Raw genomic sequence first — 22,843 nt, forward strand, 5'->3', positions numbered from 1 at the left:
GAGGTGAGGCGAGGAGATGAGAGGCGAGGAGAGGTGAGGCGAGGAGAGGCGAAGAGAGGTGAGGAGAGGAGAGGCGAGGAGAGGTGAGGCGAGGAGAGGCGAGGAGAGGTGATGCGAGGAGAGGAGAGGCGAGGAGAGGCGAGGCGAGGAGAGGAGAGGCGAGGAGAGGTGAGGCGAGGAGAGGCGAGGAGAGGAGAGGCGAGGAGAGGTGAGGCGAGGAGAGGAGAGGCGAGGAGAGGCGAGGAGAGGAGAGGTGAGGAGAGGAGAGGCGAGGAGAGGCGAGGAGAGGCGAGGAGAGGTGAGGCGAGGAGAGGTGAGGAGAGGTGAGGCGAGGAGAGGAGAGGCGAGGAGAGGTGAGGCGAGGAGAGGAGAGGCGAGGAGAGGCGAGGAGAGGTGAGGCGAGGAGAGGTGAGGAGAAGAGAGGCGAGGAGAGGCGAGGAGAGGCGAGGAGAGGCGAGGAGAGGTGAGGCGAGGAGAGGTGAGGAGAGGAGAGACGAGGAGAGAGAGGCGAGGAGAGGAGAGGCGAGGAGAGGTGAGGCGAGGAGATGAGAGGCGAGGAGAGGTGAGGCGAGGAGAGGCGAAGAGAGGTGAGGAGAGGAGAGGCGAGGAGAGGTGAGGCGAGGAGAGGCGAGGGAGAGGTGATGCGAGGAGAGGAGAGGCGAGGAGAGGCGAGGCGAGGAGAGGAGAGGCGAGGAGAGGTGAGGCGAGGAGAGGCGAGGAGAGGAGAGGCGAGGAGAGGTGAGGCGAGGGAGAGGAGAGGCGAGGAGAGGCGAGGAGAGGAGAGGTGAGGAGAGGAGAGGCGAGGAGAGGCGAGGAGAGGCGAGGAGAGGTGAGGCGAGGAGAGGTGAGGAGAGGTGAGGCGAGGAGAGGAGAGGCGAGGAGAGGTGAGGCGAGGAGAGGAGAGGCGAGGAGAGGCGAGGAGAGGTGAGGCGAGGAGAGGTGAGGAGAAGAGAGGCGAGGAGAGGCGAGGAGAGGCGAGGAGAGGCGAGGAGAGGTGAGGCGAGGAGAGGTGAGGAGAGGAGAGACGAGGAGAGGAGAGAGGAGAGGAGAGGCGAGGAGAGGAGAGGCGAGGAGAGGAGAGGCGAGGCGAGGAGAGGTGAGGCGAGGAGAGGAGGGCGAGGAGAGGCGAGGAGAGGAGAGGCGAGGAGAGGCGAGGAGAGGCGAGGCGAGGCGAGGAGAGGAGTAGGGAGGAGAGAGGCGAGGAGAGGTGAGGCGAGGAGAGGTGAGGAGAGGCGAGGAGAGGCGAGGACAGGAGAGGCGAGGAGGCGAGGCGAGGCGAGGAGAGGCGAGGAGAGGCGAGGAGAGGCGAGGCGAGGAGAGGTGAGGCGAGGAGAGGAGAGGCGAGGAGGAGAGGCGAGGAGAGGCGAGGAGAGGAGAGGCGAGGAGGCGAGGAGAGGAGAGGCGAGGAGAGGTGAGGCGAGGAGAGGTGAGGAGAGGTGAGGAGAGGCGAGGAGAGGCGAGGAGAGGAGAGGCGAGGAGAGGCGAGGAGAGGCGAGGCGAGGCGAGGAGAGGAGTAGGGGAGGAGAGGCGAGGAGAGGTGAGGCGAGGAGAGGTGAGGAGAGGCGAGGAGAGGCGAGGACAGGAGAGGCGAGGAGAGGCGAGGCGAGGCGAGAGAGGAGAGGCGAGGCGAGGAGAGGCGAGGAGAGGCGAGGAGAGGCGAGGAGAGGTGAGGCGAGGAGAGGAGAGGCGAGGAGAGGAGAGGCGAGGAGAGGAGAGGCGAGGAGAGGCGAGGAGAGGAGAGGCGAGGAGAGGAGAGGCGAGGAGAGGCGAGGAGAGGTGAGGCGAGGAGAGGTGAGGAGAGGTGAGGAGAGGCGAGGAGAGGAGAGGCGAGGAGAGGAGAGGAGAGGCGAGGAGAGGCGAGGAGAGGCGAGGAGAGGAGAGGCGAGGAGAGGAGAGGCGAGGCGAGGAGAGCTGAGGAGAGGAGAGGCGAGGAGAGGAGAGGCGAGGAGAGGCGAGGAGAGGCGAGGAGAGGTGAGGCGAGGAGAGGCGAGGAGAGGCGAGGAGAGGCGAGGAGAGGAGAGGCGAGGAGAGGCGAGGCGAGGAGAGGTGAGGCGAGGAGAGGCGAGGAGAGGCGAGGAGAGGCGAGGAGAGGAGAGGCGAGGAGAGGTGAGGCGAGGAGAGGTGAGGAGAGGCGAGGAGAGGAGAGGCGAGGAGATGCGAGGCGAGGAGATGTGAGGAGAGGAGAGGCGAGGAGAGGCGAGGAGAGGCGAGGAGAGGTGAGGCGAGGAGAGGCGAGGAGAGGAGAGGCGAGGAGAGGCGAGGCGAGGAGAGGTGAGGCGAGGAGAGGCGAGGAGAGGCGAGGAGAGGAGAGGCGAGGAGAGGTGAGGCGAGGAGAGGCGAGGAGAGGCGAGGAGAGGTGAGGCGAGGAGAGGCGAGGCGAGGAGAGGAGAGGAGAGGCGAGGAGAGGCGAGGAGAGGCGAGGCGAGGAGAGGTGAGGCGAGGAGAGGAGAGGCGAGGAGAGGCGAGGAGAGGAGAGGTGAGGAGAGGAGAGAGGAGAGGCGAGGAGAGGCGAGGAGAGGAGAGGAGAGAGGAGAGGCGAGGAGAGGCGAGGCGAGGAGAGGCGAGGCGAGGAGAGGAGAGGAGAGGAGAGGCGAGGAGAGGAGAGGCGAGGAGAGGAGAGGAGAGGAGGGGCGAGGTGAGGCGAGGTGAGGCGAGGAGAGGAGAGAGGAGAGGCAAGAGGAGAGGCAAGGAGAGGCGAGGAGAGGTGAGGTTAGGCGAGGTGAGAGGAGAGGCAAGATGAGAGGTGAGGCGAGGAGAGAGGAAAGGAGAGAGGAGAGGCAAGAGGAGATGCGAGGTGAGGCGAGGAGAGAGGAGAGGCAAGAGGAGAGGTGAGGTGAGGCGAGGAGAGAGGAGAGGAGAGAGGTGAGGCGAGGTGAGGTGAGGCGAGGAGAGGCAAGAGGAGAGGCGAGGGGCGAGGTGAGGCGAGGAGAGAGGAGAGGCCAGAGGAGAGGTGAGGTGAGGCGAGGAGAGAGGAGAGGAGAGAGGTGAGGCGAGGTGAGGCGAGGCGAGGAGAGGCAAGAGGAGAGGCGAGGGGCGAGGTGAGGCGAGGTGAGGCGAGGAGAGAGGAGAGGCCAGAGGAGAGGTGAGGAGAGGCGAGGAGAGGCGAGGCGAGGAGAGGTGAGGCGAGGAGAGGAGAGGCGAGGAGAGGCGAGGAGAGGAGAGGCAAGGAGAGGAGAGGCGAGGAGAGGTGAGGTGAGGAGAGGCGAGGAGAGGAGAGGCGAGGAGAGGCGAGGAGAGGCGAGGCGAGGAGAGGAGAGGCGAGGAGAGGAGAGGTGAGGCGAGGAGAGGAGAGGCGAGGAGAGGCGAGGCGAGGAGAGGTGAGGAGAGGCGAGGAGAGGAGAGGCGAGGAGAGGCGAGGCGAGGAGAGGTGAGGCGAGGAGAGGCGAGGAGAGGCGAGGAGAGGCGAGGAGAGAGAGAGCGAGGAGAGGTGAGGCGAGGAGAGGTGAGGAGGAGAGGCGAGGAGAGGAGAGGCGAGGAGAGGCGAGGAGAGACGAGGAGAGGCGAGGCGAGGAGAGAGAGGCGAGGAGAGGCGAGGAGAGGAGAGGCGAGGAGAGGCGAGGCAAGGAGAGGTGAGGAGAGGAGAGGCGAGGAGAGGCGAGGCGAGGAGAGGTGAGGCGAGGAGAGGCGAGGAGAGGCGAGGAGAGGAGAGGCGAGGAGAGGCGAGGCGAGGAGAGGCGAGGCGAGGAGAGGTGAGGAGAGGCGAGGAGAGGCGAGGAGAGGCGAGGAGAGGAGAGGCGAGGAGAGGCGAGGCGAGGAGGTGAGGCGAGGAGAGGCGAGGAGAGGCGAGGAGAGGAGAGGCGAGGAGAGGGTGAGGCGAGGAGAGGCGAGGAGAGGAGAGGCGAGGAGAGGTGAGGCGAGGAGAGGCGAGGCGAGGAGAGGCGAGGCGAGGAGAGGAAAGGCGAGGAGAGGAGAGAAGGAGAGGAGAGGAGAGGCGAGGAGAGGCGAGAGAGGTGAGGCGAGGAGAGGTGAGGCGAGGAGAGGAGAGGCGAGGAGAGGCGAGGTGAGGAGAGGAGGAGAGGCGAGGCGAGAGAGGCGAGGAGAGAGAGGAGAGAGGAGAGGAGAGGCGAGGAGAGGAGAGGAGAGGTGAGGCGAGGAAAGGCGAGGCGAGGAGAGGAGAGGAGAGGAGAGGCGAGGAGAGGAGAGGCGAGGAGAGGAGAGGAGAGGGAGGGCGAGGTGAGGCGAGGAGAGGAGAGAGGAGAGGCAAGAGGAGAGGCAAGGAGAGGCGAGGAGAGGTGAGGTTAGGCGAGGTGAGAGAGGCAAGATGAGAGGTGAGGCGAGAGAGAGAGAAAGGAGAGAGGAGAGGCAAGAGGAGATGCGAGGTGAGGCGAGGAGAGAGGAGAGGCAAGAGGAGAGGTGAGGTGAGGCGAGGAGAGAGAGGAGAGGAGAGAGGAGGTGAGGCGAGGTGAGGTGAGGCGAGGAGAGGCAAGAGGAGAGGCGAGGGGCGAGGTGAGGCGAGGAGAGAGGAGAGGCCAGAGGAGGTGAGGTGAGGCGAGAGGCGAGTTGAGGAGAGAGGAGAGGCAGAGGAGAAAGAGGAGAGGCGAGAGAGAGAGAGGCAAGAGAGAGAGGTGAGGTGAGGGCGAGGAGAGAGGAGAGGAGAGAGGTGAGGCGAGGAGAGGCGAGGCGAGGAGAGGCAAGAGGAGAGGCGAGGGGCGAGGTGAGGCGAGGAGAGAGGAGAGCCAGAGGAGGAGGTGAGGCGAGGAGAGAGGAGAGGAGAGAGGTGAGGCGAGGTGAGGCGAGGCGAGGAGAGGCAAGAAGAGAGGCGAGGAGAGGTGAGGCGAGGAGGCGAGGAGAGGAGAGGCCAGAGGAGAGAGGAGAGGCGAGGAGAGGCGAGGCGAGGAGAGGTGAGGCGAGGAGAGGTGAGAGGCGAGGAGAGATGAGGCGAGGAGAGGAGAGGCGAGGAGAGGCAAGAGGAGAAGAGAGGCGAGGAGAGGAGGCGAGAGAGGTGGGAGGTGAGGAGAGGCGAGAGAGAGGAGAGGCGAGGGAGAGGCGAGGAGAGGCGAGGCGAGGAGAGGAGAGGCGAGAGAGGTGAGGCGAGGAGAGGAGGAGGCGAGGAGAGGCGAGGCGAGGAGAGGTGAGGAGAGGCGAGGAGAGGCAAGAGGAGAGGCGAGGGGCGAGGTGAGGCGAGGAGAGAGGAGAGGCCAGAGGAGAGGTGAGGTGAGGCGAGGAGAGAGGAGAGGAGAGAGGTGAGGCGAGGTGAGGTGAGGCGAGGTGAGAGGAGAGGCAAGATGAGAGGTGAGGCGAGGAGAGGGGAAAGGAGAGAGGAGAGGCAAGAGGAGATGCGAGGTGAGGCGAGAGGCGAGTTGAGGAGAGAGGAGAGGCAAGAGGAGAGGCGAGATGAGGCGAGGAGAGAGGAGAGGCAAGAGGAGAGGTGAGGTGAGGCGAGGAGAGAGGAGAGGAGAGAGGTGAGGCGAGGTGAGGCGAGGCGAGGAGAGGCAAGAGGAGAGGCGAGGGGCGAGGTGAGGCGAGGAGAGAGAGAGAGGAGAGAGGAGAGAGAGGTGAGAGGCGAGGAGAGAGGAGGAGAGAGGTGAGGCGAGGTGAGGCGAGGCGAGGAGAGGCAAGAGGAGGCGAGGGGGCGAGGTGAGGCGAGGTGAGGCGAGGAGAGAGGAGAGGCCAGAGGAGAGGTGAGGAGAGGCGAGGAGAGGCGAGGCGAGGAGAGGTGAGGCGAGGAGAGGAGAGGCGAGGAGAGGTGAGGCGAGGAGAGGAGAGGCGAGGAGAGGCGAGGAGAGGCGAGGAGAGGAGAGGCGAGGAGAGGTGAGGAGAGGCGAGGAGAGGAGAGGCGAGGCGAGGAGAGGCGAGGCGAGGAGAGGAGAGGCGAGGAGAGGAGGCGAGGAGAGGAGAGGCGAGGAGAGGCGAGGAGAGGGAGGAGAGGAGAGGCGAGGAGAGGCGGAGGAGAGGTGAGGCGAGGAGAGGCGAGGAGAGGCGAGGAGAGGAGAGGCGAGGAGAGGCGAGGCGAGGAGAGGAGAGGAGAGGCGAGGAGAGGCGAGGAGAGGCGAGGAGAGGCGAGGAGAGGTGAGGCGAGGAGAGGCGAGGAGAGGAGAGGCGAGGAGAGGTGAGGCGAGGAAAGGCGAGGCAAGAGGCGAGGCGAGGAGGGAAAGGCGAGGAGAGGAGAGGCGAGGAGAGGAGAGAAAAGAGGCGAGGAGAGGTGAGAAGAGGTGAGGCGAGGGAGAGGTGAGAGGGCGAGGCGAGAGGAGAGGCGAGGAGAGGAGAGGCGAGGAGAGGCGAGGAGAGGAGAGGTGGAGGAGAGGTGAGGAGAGGAGAGGAGGAGGAGAGGCGAGGAGAGCGAGGAGAGGCGAGAGGCGAGAGAGGCGAGGAGAGGCGAGGAGAGGAGAGGCGAGGAGAGGCGAGGCGAGGAGAGGAGAGGAGAGGCGAGGAGAGCGAGGAGAGGCGAGGAGGCGAGGAGAGGTGAGGCGATGAGAGGCGAGGAGGAGAGGCGAGGAGAGGGTGAGGCGAGGAAAAGGGAGAGGCAAGGAGAGGCGAGGCGAGGAGAGGAAAGGCGAGAGGAGAGGAGAGGCGAGAGAGGAGAGGAGAGGCGAGGAGAGGTGGAGAGGTGAGGCGAGGAGAGGTGAGGCGAGGAGAGGAGAGGCGAGGAGAGGCGAGAGGGAGAGGAGAGGTGAGGAGAGGAGAGAGAGAGAAGAGGAGAGGAGAGAGCGAGGAGAGGAGAGGCGAGGAGAGGCAAGAGAGGAGAGGAGGCGAGGTTGAGCGAGGAGGTGAGAGAGGCGAGGGAGAGGCAAAGAGGAGGCGAGGGCGAGGTGAGGCGAGGAGAGAGGAGAGAGGCCAGAGGAGAGGAGGTGAGGCGAGGAGAGGAGAGGAGAGGTGAGGCGAGGTGAGGCGAGGCGAGGAGAGGCAAGAGGAGAGGCGAGGGGCGAGGTGAGGCGAGGTGAGGCGAGGAGAGAGGTGAGCCAGAGGAGAGGTGAGGAGAGGCGAGGAGAGGCGAGGCGAGGAGAGGAGGCGAGGAGAGGAGAGGCGCGAGGAGAGGTGAGGCGAGGAGAGGAGAGGCGAGGAGAGGCGAGGAGAAGAGAGGCGAGGAGAGGAGAGGCGAGGAGAGGTGGAGAGGGAGGAGGAGAGGCGAGGAGGAGAGGCGAGGAGAGGCGAGGAGAGGAGAGGCGAGGAGAGGAGAGGCGAGGGAGGAGGAGAGGCGCAGAGGAGGAGAGAGAGGCGAGAGAGGCGAGGCGAGGAGAGGAGAGGCGAGGAGGAGGAGAGGCGAGGAGAGGCGAGGCGAGGAGAGGTGAGGCGAGGAGAGGCGAGGAGAGGCGAGGAGAGGCGAGGAGAGGCGAGGAGAGGAGAGGCGAGGAGAGGTGAGGCGAGGAGAGGAGAGGAGAGGCGAGGAGAGGAGAGGCGAGGCGAGAGGCGAGGAGAGGCGAGAGAGGCGAGGCGAGGAGAGGAGAGGCAGGAGAGGTGAGGCGAGGAGAGGCGAGGAGAGGCGAGGCGAGGAGAGGTGAGGAGGAGAGGCGAGGGAGGAGAGGCGAGGAGAGGCGAGGAGAGGTGAGGCGAGGAGAGGCGAGGAGAGGCGGAGAGAGAGGCGAGGAGGCGAGGCGAGAGGAGAGAGGAGGCGAGGAGAGGCGAGGAGAGGCGAGGAGAGGCGAGGCGAGGAGAGTCGAGGCGAGGAGAGGAAAGGCGAGGAGAGGAGAGGCGAGGAGAGGCGAGAGGCGAGTTGAGGAGAGAGGAGAGGCAAGAGGAGAGGCGAGATGAGGCGAGGAGAGAGGAGAGGCAAGAGGAGAGGTGAGGTGAGGCGAGGAGAGAGGAGAGGCAAGAGGAGAGGCAAGGAGAGGCGAGGAGAGGTGAGGTTAGGCGAGGTGAGAGGAGAGGCAAGATGAGAGGTGAGGCGAGGAGAGAGGAAAGGAGAGAGGAGAGGCAAGAGGAGATGCGAGGTGAGGCGAGAGGCGAGTTGAGGAGAGAGGAGAGGCAAGAGGAGAGGCGAGATGAGGCGAGGAGAGAGAGAGAGGCAAGAGGAGAGGTGAGGTGAGGCGAGAGAGAGGAGAGGAGAGAGGTGAGGCGAGGAGGCGTAGGCGAGGAGAGGCAAGAGGAGAGGCGAGGGGGCGAGGTGAGGCGAGAGAGAGAGGAGAGGCCAGAGGAGGGCGAGGTGAGGCGAGGAGAGAGGAGAGGAGAGAGGGCGAGGCGAGGTGAGGCGAGGCGAGGAGAGGCAAGAGGAGAGGCGAGGGGCGAGGTGAGGCGAGGTGAGGCGAGGAGAGGAGGAGAGGCGAGAGGAGAGGCGAGGAGAGGCGAGGAGAGGCGAGGAGAGGAGAGGTGAGGCGAGGAGAGGAGAGGCGAGGAGAGGTGAGGCGAGGGAGGAGGCGAGGAGAGGTGAGGAGGCGAGGAGAGAGAGGCGAGGAGAGGCGAGGAGAGGCGAGGAGAGGAGAGGCGAGGAGAGGTGAGGAGAGGCGAGGAGAGGAGAGGCGAGGCGAGGAGAGGCGAGGCGAGGAGAGAGAGGCGAGGAGAGGTGAGGCGAGGAGAGGAGAGGCGAGGAGAGGCGAGGCGAGGAGAGGTGAGGAGAGGAGGGTGGAGGCGAGGAGGCAGGCGAGGAGAGGTGAGAGGCGAGGAGAGGCGAGGAGAGGCGAGGAGAGGAGGAGGTGCGAGGAGAGGCGAGAGAGGAGAGGAGAGAGAGGCAGGGGAGAGGCGAGGAGAGGCGAGGAGAGGCGAGGCGAGGAGAGGCGAGGAGGAGGAGAGGCGAGGAGAGGGGAGAGGCGAGGAAAGGTGAGGCAAGGAGAGGCGAGGCGAGGAGAGGAAAGGCGAGGAGAGGAGAGGCGAGGAGAGGAGAGGAGAGGCGAGGAGAGGTGAGAAGAGGTGAGGCGAGGAGAGGTGAGGCGAGGAGAGGAGAGGCGAGGAGAGGCGAGGAGAGGAGAGGAGAGGAGAGGAGAGGCGAGGCGAGGAGAGGTGAGGAGAGGAGAGGCGAGGAGAGGCGAGGAGAGGTGAGGCGAGGAGAGGCGAGAGAGGCGAGAGGAGGAGAGGCGAGGAGAGGCGAGGAGAGGAGAGGAGAGGCGAGGAGAGGCGAGGCGAGAGGCGAGGAGAGGCGAGGGAGAGGAAAGGCGAGGAGAGGTGAGGTGATGAGAGGCGAGGAGAGGAGAGGCGAGGAGAGGGTGAGGCGAGGAAAGGCGAGGCAAGGAGAGGCGAGGCGAGGAGAGGAAAGGCGAGGAGAGGAGAGGCGAGGAGAGGAGAGGAGAGGCGAGGAGAGGTGAGGAGAGGTGAGGCGAGGAGAGGTGAGGCGCAGGAGAGGAGAGGCGAGAGAGAGGCGAGGAGAGGAGGAGGAGGGCGAGGAGAGGAGAGGTGAGGAGAGGCGAGGAGAGGCGAGGCGAGGAGAGAGAGGAGAGAGGAGAGGCGAGGAGAGAGAGGAGAGGCGAGGCGAGGAGAGGCGAGGAGAGGAGAGGAGAGGCGAGGAGAGGAGAGGCGAGGAGGGAGAGGAGAGGAGGAGAGGAGAGAGGAGAGGCGAGGAGAGGAGAGGAGAGGTGAGGGTGAGGCGAGAGAGGCGAGGAGAGGAGAGAGACAGAGGAGAGGCAGGGAGAGGAGGCCAGGAGAGGAGAGGAGAGGCGAGGAGAGGAGAGGAGAGGCGAGGAGGAGGAGAGGAGAGGCAGGAGAGGAGAGGCGAGGAGAGAGAGGCGAGAGAGGAGAGGAGAGAGGAGAGGAGAGGCGAGGAGAGGCGAGGAGAGGAGAGGAGAGGGAGAGGCGAGAGAGGAGAGGAGAGGAGAGGAGAGGCGAGGAGAGAGGAGAGAGGCGAGGAGAGAGAGGAGGAGGCGAGGAGAGGCGAGGAGAGGAGAGAGAGAGAGGCAAGAGGAGAGGCAAGGAGAGGCGAGGAGAGGTGAGGTTAGGCGAGGTGAGAGGAGAGGCAAGATGAGAGGAGGCGAGGAGAGGAAAGGAGAGAGGAGGCAAGAGGAGATGCGAGGTGAGGCGAGAGGCAGCTGAGGAGAGAGGAGAGGCAAGAGGAGAGGCGAGGTGAGGCGAGGAGGAGAGGAGAGCAAGGAGAGGTGAGGAGAGGAGAGGAGAGAGAGAGAGGTGAGGCGAGGCGAGGAGAGGCAAGAGGAGAGGCGAGGGGCGAGGTGAGGCGAATGAGGCGAGGAGAGGAGAGGCCAGAGGAGGGTGAGGTGAGGCGAGGAGAGAGAGAGGCAAGAGGAGAGGCGAGGAGGAGTGATTAGAGGAGAGGAGAGGCGAGGCGAGGAGAGGAGAGTGAGGCGAGGAGCGGCGAGGAGAGAGAGGAGAGGAGAGGTGAGGCGAGGAGAGGCGAGGAGAGGAGAGGTGAGGCGAGGAGAGGCGAGGAGGGTGAGGCGAGGAGAGAGAGGAGAGGTGAGAGGTGAGGCGAGGAGAGAGGAGAGGTGAGGAGAGGAGAGGTGAGGTGAGGGCGAGGAGAGGAGAGAGGAGAGGCAAGAGGAGAGGCAGGAGGCGAGGTGAGGCGAGTGAGAGAGAGAGGCAAGAGGAGAGGTGAGGCGAGGAGAGAGAGAGAGAGGCAAGAGGAGGCGAGGCGAGGAGAGGAGAGGCGAGGAGAGGAGAGGAGAGGTGAGGCGAGGAGGTGAGGCGAGGAGAGGAGAGACGAGGAGAGGGAGGCGAGGATAGGAGAGGAGGGGCGAGGTGAGGCGAGGTGAGGCGAGGAGAGGAGAGGCGAGGAGAGGAGAGAGGAGAGGCGAGAGAGGAGAGGAGAGGCGAGGCGAGGAGAGAGAGGCGAGGAGAGGAGAGGAGAGGCGAGGTGAGGAGAGGAGGGGCGAGGTGAGGCGAGGAGGCGAGGAGAGATGAGAGGCAAGAGGAGAGGCAAGGAGAGGCGAGGAGAGGTGAGGTTAGGCGAGGTGAGAGGAGAGGCAAGATGAGAGGTGAGGCGAGGAGAGGAAAGGAGAGAGGAGAGGCAAGAGGAGATGCGAGGGGTGAGGCGAGAGGCGAGGCTGAGGAGAGAGGAGAGGCAAGAGGAGAGGCGAGATGAGGCGAGGAGAGAGGAGAGGCAAGAGGAGAGGTGAGGGGTGAGGCGAGGAGAGGAGAGGAGAGAGGTGAGGCGAGGTGAGGCGAGGCGAGGAGAGGCAAGAGGAGGCGAGGGGCGAGGTGGAGGCGAGGAGAGGAGAGGCCAGAGGAGGAGGTGAGGCGAGAGAGAGAGGAGAGGAGAGAGGTGAGGCGGAGGTGAGGCGAGGCAGGAGAGGCAAGAGGAGAGGCGAGGCGAGGGAGGCGAGGTGGAGGCGAGGAGAGAGGGAGAGGCCAGAGGAGAGGTGAGGAGAGGAGAGAGGCGAGGCGAGGAGAGGTGAGGCGAGGAGAGGAGGCGGAGAGGTGAGGCGAGGAGAGGAGAGGCGAGGAGAGGCGAGGAGAGGCGAGGAGAGGAGAGGCGAGGAGAGGTGAGGAGAGGCGAGGAGGAGAGGCGAGGCGAGGAGAGGCGAGGCAGGAGAGAGAGGCGGAGGAGAGGTGAGGCGAGGAGAGGAGAGGCGAGGAGAGGCGAGGCGAGAGGTGGGAGAGGAGAGGCGAGGAGGCGAGGAGAGGTGAGGCGAGGAGAGGCGAGAGAGGCGAGGAGAGGAGAGGCGAGAGAGGCGAGGAGAGGAGAGGAGAGGAGAGGCGAGGAGAGGCGAGGAGAGGCAGGAGAGGCGAGGCGAGGAGAGGCGAGGAGAGGAGAGGCGAGGAGAGGGTGAGGGCGGAGAAAGGCGAGGCAAGGAGAGGCGAGGCGAGGAGAGAAAGGCGAGAGAGGAGAGGCGAGAGAGGAGAGGAGAGGAGAGGCGAGGGAGAGGAGGTGAGAAGAGGTGAGGCGAGGAGAGAGGAGGAGAGGAGAGGCGAGAGAGAGAGAGAGGTGAGGAGAGGAGAGGCGAGGCGAGGAGAGAGGCGAGGAGGAGAGGAGAGGAGAGGCGAGGAGAGGTGAGGCGAGGAGAGGCGAGGAGAGGCGAGGAGAGGAGAGGCGAGGAGAGGCGAGGCGCAGGAGAGGAGGAGAGGCGAGGAGAGGCGAGGAGAGGCGAGAGAGGCGAGGAGAGGTGAGGCGATGAGAGGCGAGGAGAGGAGGCGAGGAGAGGGTGAGGCGAGGAAAGGCGAGGCAAGGAGAGGCGAGGCGAGGAGAGGAAAGGCGAGGAGAGAGAGGCGAGGAGAGGAGAGGAGAGGCGAGGAGAGAGGTGGGAGAGGGAGGCGAGGAGAGGTGAGGCGAGGAGAGGAGAGGCGAGGAGAGAGGCGAGGAGAGGAGAGGAGAGGTGGGAGGAGGAGAGGAGAGGCGAGGAGAGGCGAGGAGAGGAGAGGAGAGAGGAGAGGCGAGGGAGGAGAGGAGAGGCGAGGCGAGGCGAGAGGCGAGAGAGGAGAGGAGAGGCGAGGAGAGGAGAGGCGAGGAGAGGAGAGGAGAGGAGAGAGAGAGGGAGAGGAGAGGCGAGGAGAGGAGAGAGAGGTGAGGCGAGGAAAGGCGAGAGAGGAGAGAGAGAGGAGAGGCAGGAGAGGAGAGGAGAGGCGAGGAGAGAGCGAGGAGAGGAGAGGAGAGGCGAGGAGAGGAGAGGCGAGGGAGAGGCGAGGAGAGGAGAGGAGGAGAGGAGAGGCGAGGAGAGGAGAGGAGAGGTGAGGCGAGGAAAGGCGAGGCGAGGAGAGGAGAGGAGAGGAGAGGCGAGGAGAGGAGAGGCAGGGAGAGGAGAGGAGGAGGCGAGGTGAGGCGAGGAGAGGAGAGAGGAGAGGCAAGAGGAGAGGCAAGGAGAGGCGAGGAGAGGTGAGGTTAGGCGAGGTGAGAGGAGAGGCAAGATGAGAGGTGAGGCGAGGAGAGAGGAAAGGAGAGAGGAGAGGCAAGAGGAGATGCGAGGTGAGGCGAGAGGCGAGTTGAGGAGAGAGGAGAGGCAAGAGGAGAGGCGAGGTGAGGCGAGGAGAGAGGAGAGGCAAGAGGAGAGGTGAGGTGAGGCGAGGAGAGAGGAGAGGAGAGAGGTGAGGCGAGGCGAGGAGAGGCAAGAGGAGAGGCGAGGGGCGAGGTGAGGCGAATGAGGCGAGGAGAGAGGAGAGGCCAGAGGAGAGGTGAGGTGAGGCGAGGAGAGAGGAGAGGCAAGAGGAGAGGCGAGGCGAGGAGTGATTAGAGGAGAGGAGAGGCGAGGCGAGGAGAGGAGAGGTGAGGCGAGGAGCGGCGAGGAGAGGAGAGGAGAGGAGAGGTGAGGCGAGGAGAGGCGAGGAGAGGAGAGGTGAGGCGAGGAGAGGCGAGGAGGGGTGAGGCGAGGAGAGAGGAGAGGTGAGGAGAGGTGAGGCGAGGAGAGAGGAGAGGTGAGGAGAGGAGAGGTGAGGAGGCGAGGAGAGGAGAGAGGAGAGGCAAGAGGAGAGGCGAGGTGAGGCGAGGTGAGGCGAGGAGAGAGGAGAGGCAAGAGGAGAGGTGAGGTGAGGCGAGGAGAGAGGAGAGGCAAGAGGAGAGGCGAGGCGAGGAGAGAGGAGAGGCGAGGAGAGGAGAGGAGAGGTGAGGCGAGGAGAGGTGAGGCGAGGAGAGAGGAGAGACGAGGAGAGGTGAGGCGAGGATAGGAGAGGAGGGGCGAGGTGAGGCGAGGTGAGGCGAGGAGAGGAGAGGCGAGGAGAGGAGAGAGGAGAGGCGAGGAGAGGAGAGGAGAGGCGAGGCGAGGAGAGGCGAGGAGAGGCGAGGAGAGGAGAGGAGAGGCGAGGTGAGGAGAGGAGGGGCGAGGTGAGGCGAGGTGAGGCGAGGAGAGATGAGAGGCAAGAGGAGAGGCAAGGAGAGGCGAGGAGAGGAGGGGCGAGGTGAGGAGAGGCGAGAGGCGAAGAGAGGAGGGGCGAGGTGAGGCGAGGAGAGAGGAGAGGCAAGAGGAGAGGCGAGGCGAGGGGCGAGGTGAGGCGAGGTTAGCAAGGTGAGAGGAGAGGCAAGAGGAGAGGTGAGGCGAGGAGAGAGGAGAGGAGAGAGGAGAGGCAAGAGGAGAGGCGAGGTGAGGCGAGAGGCGAGTTGAGGAGAGAGGAGAGGCGAGAGGAGAGGCGAGGTGAGGCGAGGAGAGAGGAGAGGCAAGAGGAGAGGTGAGGTGAGGCGAGGAGAGAGGAGAGGAGAGAGGTGAGGCGAGGTGAGGCGAGGCGAGGAGAGGCAAGAGGAGAGGCGAGGGGCGAGGTGAGGCGAGGTGAGGCGAAGCGAGGAGAGAGGAGAGGCCAGAGGAGAGGTGAGGTGAGGCGAGGAGAGAGGAGAGGCAAGAGGAGAGGCGAGGAGAGATTAGAGGAGAGGAGAGGAGAGGCGAGGAGAGGAGAGGTGAGGCGAGGAGAGGCGAGGAGAGGAGAGGAGAGGTGAGGCGAGAGAGGCGAGGAGAGGAAAGGCGAGGAGAGGCGAGGAGAGGTGAGGCGAGAGAGGAGGAGGAGGAGAGGTGAGGCAAGGAGAGAGGAGAGGCAAGAGGAGAGGTGAGGTGAGGCGAGGAGAGAGGAGAGGCAAGAGGAGAGGCGAGGCGAGGAGAGAGGAGAGGCGAGGAGAGGAGAGGAGAGGTGAGGCGAGGAGTGGTGAGGCGAGGAGAGAGGAGAGACGAGGAGAGGTGAGGCGAGGATAGGAGAGGAGGCGAGGTGAGGCGAGGTGAGGCGAGGAGAGGAGAGGCGAGAGAGGAGAGAGGAGAGGCGAGAGAGGAGAGGAGAGGCGAGGCGAGGAGAGGCGAGGAGAGGCGAGGAGAGAGGAGAGGCGAGGAGAGGAGAGGAGGGGCGAGGTGAGGCGAGGTGAGGCGAGGAGAGATGAGAGGCAAGAGGAGAGGCAAGGAGAGGCGAGGAGAGGAGGGGCGAGGTGAGGAGAGGCGAGGAGAGGCGAAGAGAGGAGGGGCGAGGTGAGGCGAAGAGAGAGGAGAGGCAAGAGGAGAGGCGAGGCGAGGGGCGAGGTGAGGCGAGGTTAGGCAAGGTGAGAGGAGAGGCAAGAGGAGAGGTGAGGCGAGGAGAGAGGAGAGGAGAGAGGAGAGGCAAGAGGAGAGGCGAGGTGAGGCGAGAGGCGAGTTGAGGAGAGAGGAGAGGCGAGAGGAGAGGCGAGGTGAGGCGAGGAGAGAGGAGAGGCAAGAGGAGAGGTGAGGTGAGGCGAGGAGAGAGGAGAGGAGAGAGGTGAGGCGAGGTGAGGCGAGGCGAGGAGAGGCAAGAGGAGAGGCGAGGGGCGAGGTGAGGCGAGGTGAGGCGAAGCGAGGAGAGAGGAGAGGCCAGAGGAGAGGTGAGGTGAGGCGAGGAGAGAGGAGAGGCAAGAGGAGAGGCGAGGAGAGATTAGAGGAGAGGAGAGGAGAGGCGAGGAGAGGAGAGGTGAGGCGAGGAGAGGCGAGGAGAGGAGAGGAGAGGTGAGGCGAGGAGAGGCGAGGAGAGGAAAGGCGAGGAGAGGCGAGGAGAGGTGAGGCGAGGAGAGAGGAGAGGTGAGGAGAGGTGAGGCAAGGAGAGAGGAGAGGCAAGAGGAGAGGCGAGGTGAGGCGAGGAGAGAGGAGAGGAGAGAGGAGAGGTGAGGCGAGGTGAGGCGAGGAGAGGCAAGAGGAGAGGCGAGGGGCGAGGTGAGGCGAGGTGAGGCGAGGCGAGGAGAGAGGAGAGGCCAGAGGAGGTGAGGCAAGAGGAGAGGAGAGAGGAGAGGCAAGAGGAGAGGCGAGGAGAGGCGAGAGGCGAGGTGAGGAGAGAGGAGAGGCAAGAGGAGAGCCGAGGGGCGAGGGGCGAGGTGAGGCGAGGTGAGGCGAGGCGAGGAGAGAGGAGAGGCCAGAGGAGGTGAGGCAAGAGGAGAGGAGAGAGGAGAGGCAAGAGGAGAGGCGAGGAGAGGCGAGAGGCGAGGTGAGGAGAGAGGAGAGGCAAGAGGAGAGCCGAGGGGCGAGGGGCGAGGTGAGGTGAGGCGAGGAGAAAGGAGAGGCAAGAGGAGAGGTGAGGTAAGGCGAGGAGAGAGGAGAGGAGAGAGGAGAGGCAATAAGTGAGGCGACCGAGGGGCGAGGTGAGGCGAGGTAAGACGAGGCGAGGAGAGAGGAGAGGCAAGAGGAGAGGTGAGGTGAGGCGAGGAGAGAGGAGAGGCAAGAGGAGAGGTGAGGTGAGGCGAGGAGAGGAGAGGCAACAGGAGAGGCGAGGAGAGGCGAGGTGAGGCGAGGAGAGAGGAGAGGAGAGAGGTGAGGCGAGGTGAGGCGAGGCGAGGCGAGGAGAGGCAAGAGGAGAGGTGAGGTGAGGCGAGGAGAGAGGAGAGGCAAGAGGAGAGGCGAGGAGAGATTAGAGGAGAGGAGAGGAGAGGAGAGGAGAGGCAAGAGGAGAGGCGAGGAGAGGCGAGGAGAGAGGCGAGAGGCGACGCGAGGAGTGGCGAGGCGAGGAATCTGGACTAAAGTAACACTTTCATCATGTCAGACAGCAACATTATTAAACCTATCTGCTATTCCTAGAGCTGCATCTGATATTTGGTAGAGAGCATGAACTATATAACAGGTTACTACTATTCATCATGTGTAGCTAGCTATTGGTGGGTCTAAAACACTAGAATACTGGTGGGTGATAATTGTTACATCGTGATTATGTCAGACGGGCATACGGTTGTGTATATTTTCAGACAAGACTGCCACCCTGTGGTGGAGCCTGGTACTGTAACTCATGTTCAAAATGTACATAAGGCATAATGTTGCCTTCATGTTGGTTTGTTTTTTTTGGCTTGTTTAACTAATCACTGCCTTAGTTCTCCAATGATCATGCCTATTGCTTCATTGATCAATAAGCTAATTGAATTGATCAGTATCAAAACAATTATTTGTGTACTTGATTGACATTTTACTGCATTGTTAAGAGCCATTAATATAAACCTTTCGCTGCACTCACTGTAACATCTGCTAAACTGTGTCTGCAAACCAATAAACTTCGATTTGATTTGATCTTCTGGTTGAATGGAAGCATCCGACATTGTGCAGGTGTTTGACATAACTGCCTCCCAGCCAGGCACCGAAACAGGCTCACCAGAGTTGTCTTCGTCCTTACGGATCTTGAGTTTAACCAGGTCCTCGGCCTGTTCTAGGATCTGACAGGCGTCTTCCATAGAACAGCTCTCCAGTCTGATGTTGTCTATGGCCAGGAGCTTGTCCCCAGGCTCCAAGGTACCAGTCCTGGGGGAGTGGAGTAGCGAGAGGATGAGATGGAGGGTGTAGAGAGAGAGAGAGAGAGAGGGAGGGGCAGGGAAAGAGAGAGGGGGGTAGAGAGAGAGAGGGATAGAGAGAGAGGGAAAGAGAAAGGTAGAGAGAGGGAGGGGCAGAGAAAGAGAGAGAGAGGGGTAAAGAGAGAGAGGGATAGAAAGAGGACTACATTTACTGTCTCTCTCTGTAGGAGGACTACATTACTGTCTCTCTCTCTGTAGGAGGACTACATTACTGTCTCTCTCTCTGTAGGAGGACTACATTACTGTCTCTCTCTGTGGGAGGACTACATTACTGTCTCTGTAGGAGGACTACATTACTGTCTCTCTCTCTGTAGGAGGACTACATTACTGTCTCTCTCTGTAGGAGGACTACATTACTGTCTCTCTCTGTAGGAGGACTACATTACTGTATCTATCTGTAGGACTACATTACTGTCTCTCTCTCTGTAGGAGGACTACATTACTGTCTCTCTCTGTGGGAGGACTACATTACTGTCTCTCTCTGTGGGAGGACTACATTACTGTCTCTATCTGTAGGAGGACTACATTACTGTCTCTGTAGGAGGACTACATTACTGTCTCTGTAGGAGGACTACATTACTGTCTCTCTCTGTAGGACTACATTACTGTCTCTCTCTCTGTAGGAGGACTACATTACTGTCTCTCTCTGTGGGAGGACTACATTACTGTCTCTCTCTCTGTAGGAGGACTACATTACTGTCTCTCTCTCTGTAGGAGGACTACTTTACTGTCTCTCTCTCTGTAGGAGGACTACATTACTGTCTCTCTCTCTGTAGGAGGACTACATTACTGTCTCTCTCTGTAGGAGGACTACATTACTGTCTCTCTCTGTGGGAGGACTACATTACTGTCTCTCTCTGTGGGAGGACTACATTACTGTCTCTCTCTCTGTAGGAGGACTACATTACTGTCTCTCTCTCTGTAGGAGGACTACATTACTGTCTCTCTCTCTGTAGGAGGACTACATTACTGTCTCTCTCTGTGGGAGGACTACATTACTGTCTCTCTCTGTAGGAGGACTACATTACTGTCTCTCTCTCTGTAGGATGACTACATTACTGTCTCTCTCTCTCTGTAGGAGGACTACATTACTGTCTCTCTCTCTGTGGGAGGACTACATTACTGTCTCTCTCTCTGTAGGAGGACTACTTTACTGTCTCTCTCTCTGTAGGAGGACTACATTACTGTCTCTCTCTCTGTAGGAGGACTACATTACTGTCTCTCTCTCTGTAGGAGGACTACATTACTGTCTCTCTCTCTGTAGGAGGACTACATTACTGTCTCTCTCTGTGGGAGGACTACATTACTGTCTCTCTCTGTGGGAGGACTACATTACTGTCTCTCTCTCTGTAGGAGGACTACTTTACTGTCTCTCTCTGTAGGAGGACTACATTACTGTCTCTCTCTCTGTAGGAGGACTACATTACTGTCTCTCTCTCTGTAGGAGGACTACATTACTGTCTCTCTCTCTGTAGGAGGACTACATTACTGTCTCTCTCTGTGGGATGACTACATTACTGTCTCTCTCTCTGTGGGAGGACTACATTACTGTCTCTCTCTGTAGGAGGACTACATTACTGTCTCTCTTTGTAGGAGGACTACATTACTGTCTCTGTAGGAGGACTACATTACTGTCTCTGTAGGAGGACTACATTACTGTCTCTCTCTGTAGGAGGACTACATTACTGTCTCTCTCTGTAGGACTACATTACTGTATCTCTCTGTAGGAGGACTACATTACTGTCTCTATCTGTGGGATGCCTACATTACTGTCTCTCTCTGTAGGAGGACTACATTACTGTCTCTATCTGTGGGATGACTACATTACTGTCTCTCTCTGTGGGAGGACTACATTACTGTCTCTCTCTCTGTAGGAGGACTACATTACTGTCTCTCTCTGTGGGAGGACTACATTACTGTCTCTCTCTCTGTGGGAGGACTACATTACTGTCTCTCTCTGTAGGACTACATTACTGTCTCTCTCTGTGGGAGGACTACATTACTGTCTCTCTCTCTGTAGGAGGACTACATTACTGTCTCTCTCTCTGTGGGAGGACTACATTACTGTCTCTCTCTCTGTAGGAGGACTACATTACTGTCTCTCTCTCTGTAGGAGGACTACATTACTGTCTCTCTCTGTGGGAGGACTACATTACTGTCTCTCTCTCTGTAGGAGGACTACATTACTGTCTCTCTCTGTGGGAGGACTACATTACTGTCTCTCTCTCTGTAGGAGGACTACATTACTGTCTCTCTCTGTGGGAGGACTACATTACTGTCTCTCTCTCTGTAGGAGGACTACATTACTGTCTCTCTCTCTGTAGGAGGACTACATTACTGTCTCTCTCTCTGTAGGAGGACTACATTACTGTCTCTCTCTGTGGGAGGACTACATTACTGTCTCTCTCTGTAGGAGGACTACATTACTGTCTCTCTCTCTGTAGGAGGACTACATTACTGTCTCTCTCTCTGTAGGAGGACTACATTACTGTCTCTCTCTCTGTGGGAGGACTACATTACTGGCTCTCTCTGTAGGAGGACTACATTACTGTCTCTCTCTGTGGGAGGACTACATTACTGTCTCTCTCTCTGTAGGAGGACTACATTACTGTCTCTCTCTCTGTAGGAGGACTACATTACTGTCTCTCTCTCTGTGGGAGGACTACATTACTGTCTCTCTCTGTAGGAGGACTACATTACTGTCTCTCTCTGTAGGAGGACTACATTACTGTCTCTCTTTGTAGGAGGACTACATTACTGTCTCTGTAGGAGGACTACATTACTGTCTCTGTAGGAGGACTACATTACTGTCTCTCTCTGTAGGAGGACTACATTACTGTCTCTCTCTGTAGGACTACATTACTGTCTCTCTCTCTGTAGGAGGACTACATTACTGTCTCTCTCTCTGTAGGAGGACTACATTACTGTCTCTCTCTCTGTAGGAGGACTACATTACTGTCTCTATCTGTGGGATGACTACATTACTGTCTCTCTCTGTGGGAGGACTACATTACTGTCTCTATCTGTGGGATGACTACATTACTGTCTCTCTCTGTGGGAGGACTACATTACTGTCTCTCTCTGTGGGAGGACTACATTACTGTCTCTCTCTGTGGGAGGACTACATTACTGTCTCTCTCTCTGTAGGAGGACTACATTACTGTCTCTCTCTGTGGGAGGACTACATTACTGTCTCTCTCTCTGTAGGAGGACTACATTACTGTCTCTCTCTGTGGGAGGACTACATTACTGTCTCTCTCTCTGTGGGAGGACTACATTACTGTCTCTCTCTGTAGGAGGACTACATTACTGTCTCTCTCTCTGTGGGAGGACTACATTACTGTCTCTCTCTCTGTAGGAGGACTACATTACTGTCTCTCTCTGTAGGAGGACTACATTACTGTCTCTCTCTGTGGGAGGACTACATTACTGTCTCTCTCTCTGTAGGAGGACTACATTACTGTCTCTCTCTCTGTAGGAGGACTACATTACTGTCTCTCTCTCTGTAGGAGGACTACATTACTGTCTCTCTCTGTGGGAGGACTACATTACTGTCTCTCTCTGTAGGAGGACTACATTACTGTCTCTCTCTCTGTAGGATGACTACATTACTGTCTCTCTCTCTGTAGGAGGACTACATTACTTTCTCTCTCTCTGTGGGAGGACTACATTACTGTCTCTCTCTCTGTAGGAGGACTACTTTACTGTCTCTCTCTCTGTAGGAGGACTACATTACTGTCTCTCTCTCTGTAGGAGGACTACATTACTGTCTCTCTCTCTGTAGGAGGACTACATTACTGTCTCTCTCTCTGTAGGAGGACTACATTACTGTCTCTCTCTGTGGGAGGACTACATTACTGTCTCTCTCTCTGTGGGAGGACTACATTACTGTCTCTCTCTCTGTAGGAGGACTACTTTACTGTCTCTCTCTCTGTAGGAGGACTACATTACTGTCTCTCTCTCTGTAGGAGGACTACATTACTGTCTCTCTCTCTGTAGGAGGACTACATTACTGTCTCTCTCTCTCTGTAGGAGGACTACATTACTGTCTCTCTCTGTGGGATGACTACATTACTGTCTATCTCTCTGTGGGAGGACTACATTACTGTCTCTCTCTGTAGGAGGACTACATTACTGTCTCTCTTTGTAGGAGGACTACATTACTGTCTCTGTAGGAGGACTACATTACTGTCTCTGTAGGAGGACTACATTACTGTCTCTGTAGGAGGACTACATTACTGTCTCTCTCTGTGGGAGGACTACATTACTGTCTCTCTCTCTGTAGGAGGACTACATTACTGTCTCTCTCTGTGGGAGGACTACATTACTGTCTCTCTCTCTGTAGGAGGACTACATTACTTTCTCTCTCTGTGGGAGGACTACATTACTGTCTCTCTCTCTGTAGGAGGACTACATTACTTTCTCTCTCTGTCGGAAGGACTACATTACTGTCTCTGTAGGAGGACTACATTACTGTCTCTCTCTGTGGGAGGACTACATTACTGTCTCTCTCTGTAGGAGGACTACATTACTGTCTCTCTCTGTGGGAGGACTACATTACTGTCTCTATCTGTGGGAGGACTACATTACTGTCTCTCTCTGTGGGAGGACTACATTACTGTCTCTATCTGTGGGAGGACTACATTACTGTCTCTGTAGGAGGACTACATTACTGTCTCTCTCTGTAGGAGGACTACATTACTGTCCCTCTCTGTGGGAGGACTACATTACTGTCTCTCTCTCTGTAGGAGGACTACATTACTGTCTCTGTAGGAGGACTACATTACTGTCTCTGTAGGAGGACTACATTACTGTCTCTGTAGGAGGACTACATTACTGTCTCTGTAGGAGGACTACATTACTGTCTCTGTAGGAGGACTACATTACTGTCTCTGTAGGAGGACTACATTACTGTCTCTGTAGGAGGACTACGTTACTGTCTCTGTAGGAGGACTACATTATTGCCCCTTAGGAGGACTACATTACTGTCTCTGTAGGAGGACTACATTACTGTCTCTGTAGGAGGACTACATTACTGTCTCTCTCTGTGGGAGGACTACATTACTGTCTCTCTCTGTCGGAGGACTACATTACTGTCTCTCTCTGTAGGAGGACTACATTACTGTCTCTCTCTGTAGGAGGACTACATTACTGTCTCTCTCTGTAGGAGGACTACATTACTGTCTCTCTCTGTAGGAGGACTACATTACTGTCTCTCTCTGTAGGAGGACTACATTACTGTCTCTATCTGTAGGAGGACTACATTACTGTCTCTATCTGTAGGAGGACTACATTACTGTCTCTCTCTGTGGGAGGCCTACATTACTGAAGCCACCCATTTTCCTGTATCATACTGTACCTGTGAGCCATGCTGCCTTTCTTAATGTCTGAGATGATTAACGGCTCTCCAGATTTCTTACTGGCTGTGAGGGACAGGAGAAGAGAGAATGAGGAGGAGAGAGGTCAGCTAATGTTAGTTACTGATGCACATAGTTTTATCAAATGTTGGTTCTTTCTCTCTCTGTGTGTGTGTGTGTGTGTGTGTGTGTGTGTGTGTGTGTGTGTGTGTGTGTGTGTGTGTGTGTGTGTTGTAACATATGTACAGTTGAAGTCAGAAGTTTACATACAGTTAGGTTGGAGTCATTAAAACTCCTTTTTCAACCACTCCACAAATTTCTTGTTCAAGTCTGGTTCACCCTTGGGAGCAATTTCCGAACGCCTGAAGGTACCATGTTCATCTGTACAAACAATAGTACGCAAGTATAAACACCATGGACCCACGCAGCCGTCATACCGCTCAGGAGGAAGACAGGTTCTGTCTCCTAGAGATGAACGTACTTTGGTGAGAAAAGT

The 22,843-nt window shown here is 59.6% G+C and overlaps 1 protein-coding gene across 1 annotated transcript in view; it reads right to left on the reverse strand.

Moving 5' to 3' along the window:
• LOC115118030 (glutamate receptor-interacting protein 2-like) overlaps window positions 1–22,843 on the reverse strand; it is a 190,522-nt gene that overhangs the window by 48,819 nt on the left and 118,860 nt on the right. The window contains exons 14-15 of the mRNA XM_065000742.1: window positions 22,350–22,413; window positions 16,795–16,940 (exon numbers count right to left, since the gene is read on the reverse strand). Of these exons, the coding sequence (XP_064856814.1) occupies window positions 16,795–16,940; window positions 22,350–22,413 (210 nt within the window). The remainder of the gene's footprint in view (window positions 1–16,794; window positions 16,941–22,349; window positions 22,414–22,843) is intronic.

Source organism: Oncorhynchus nerka, linkage group LG15, assembly GCF_034236695.1.
Source record: "Oncorhynchus nerka isolate Pitt River linkage group LG15, Oner_Uvic_2.0, whole genome shotgun sequence".
In the NCBI taxonomy this organism is placed as follows: Eukaryota; Metazoa; Chordata; class Actinopteri; order Salmoniformes; family Salmonidae; genus Oncorhynchus; species Oncorhynchus nerka.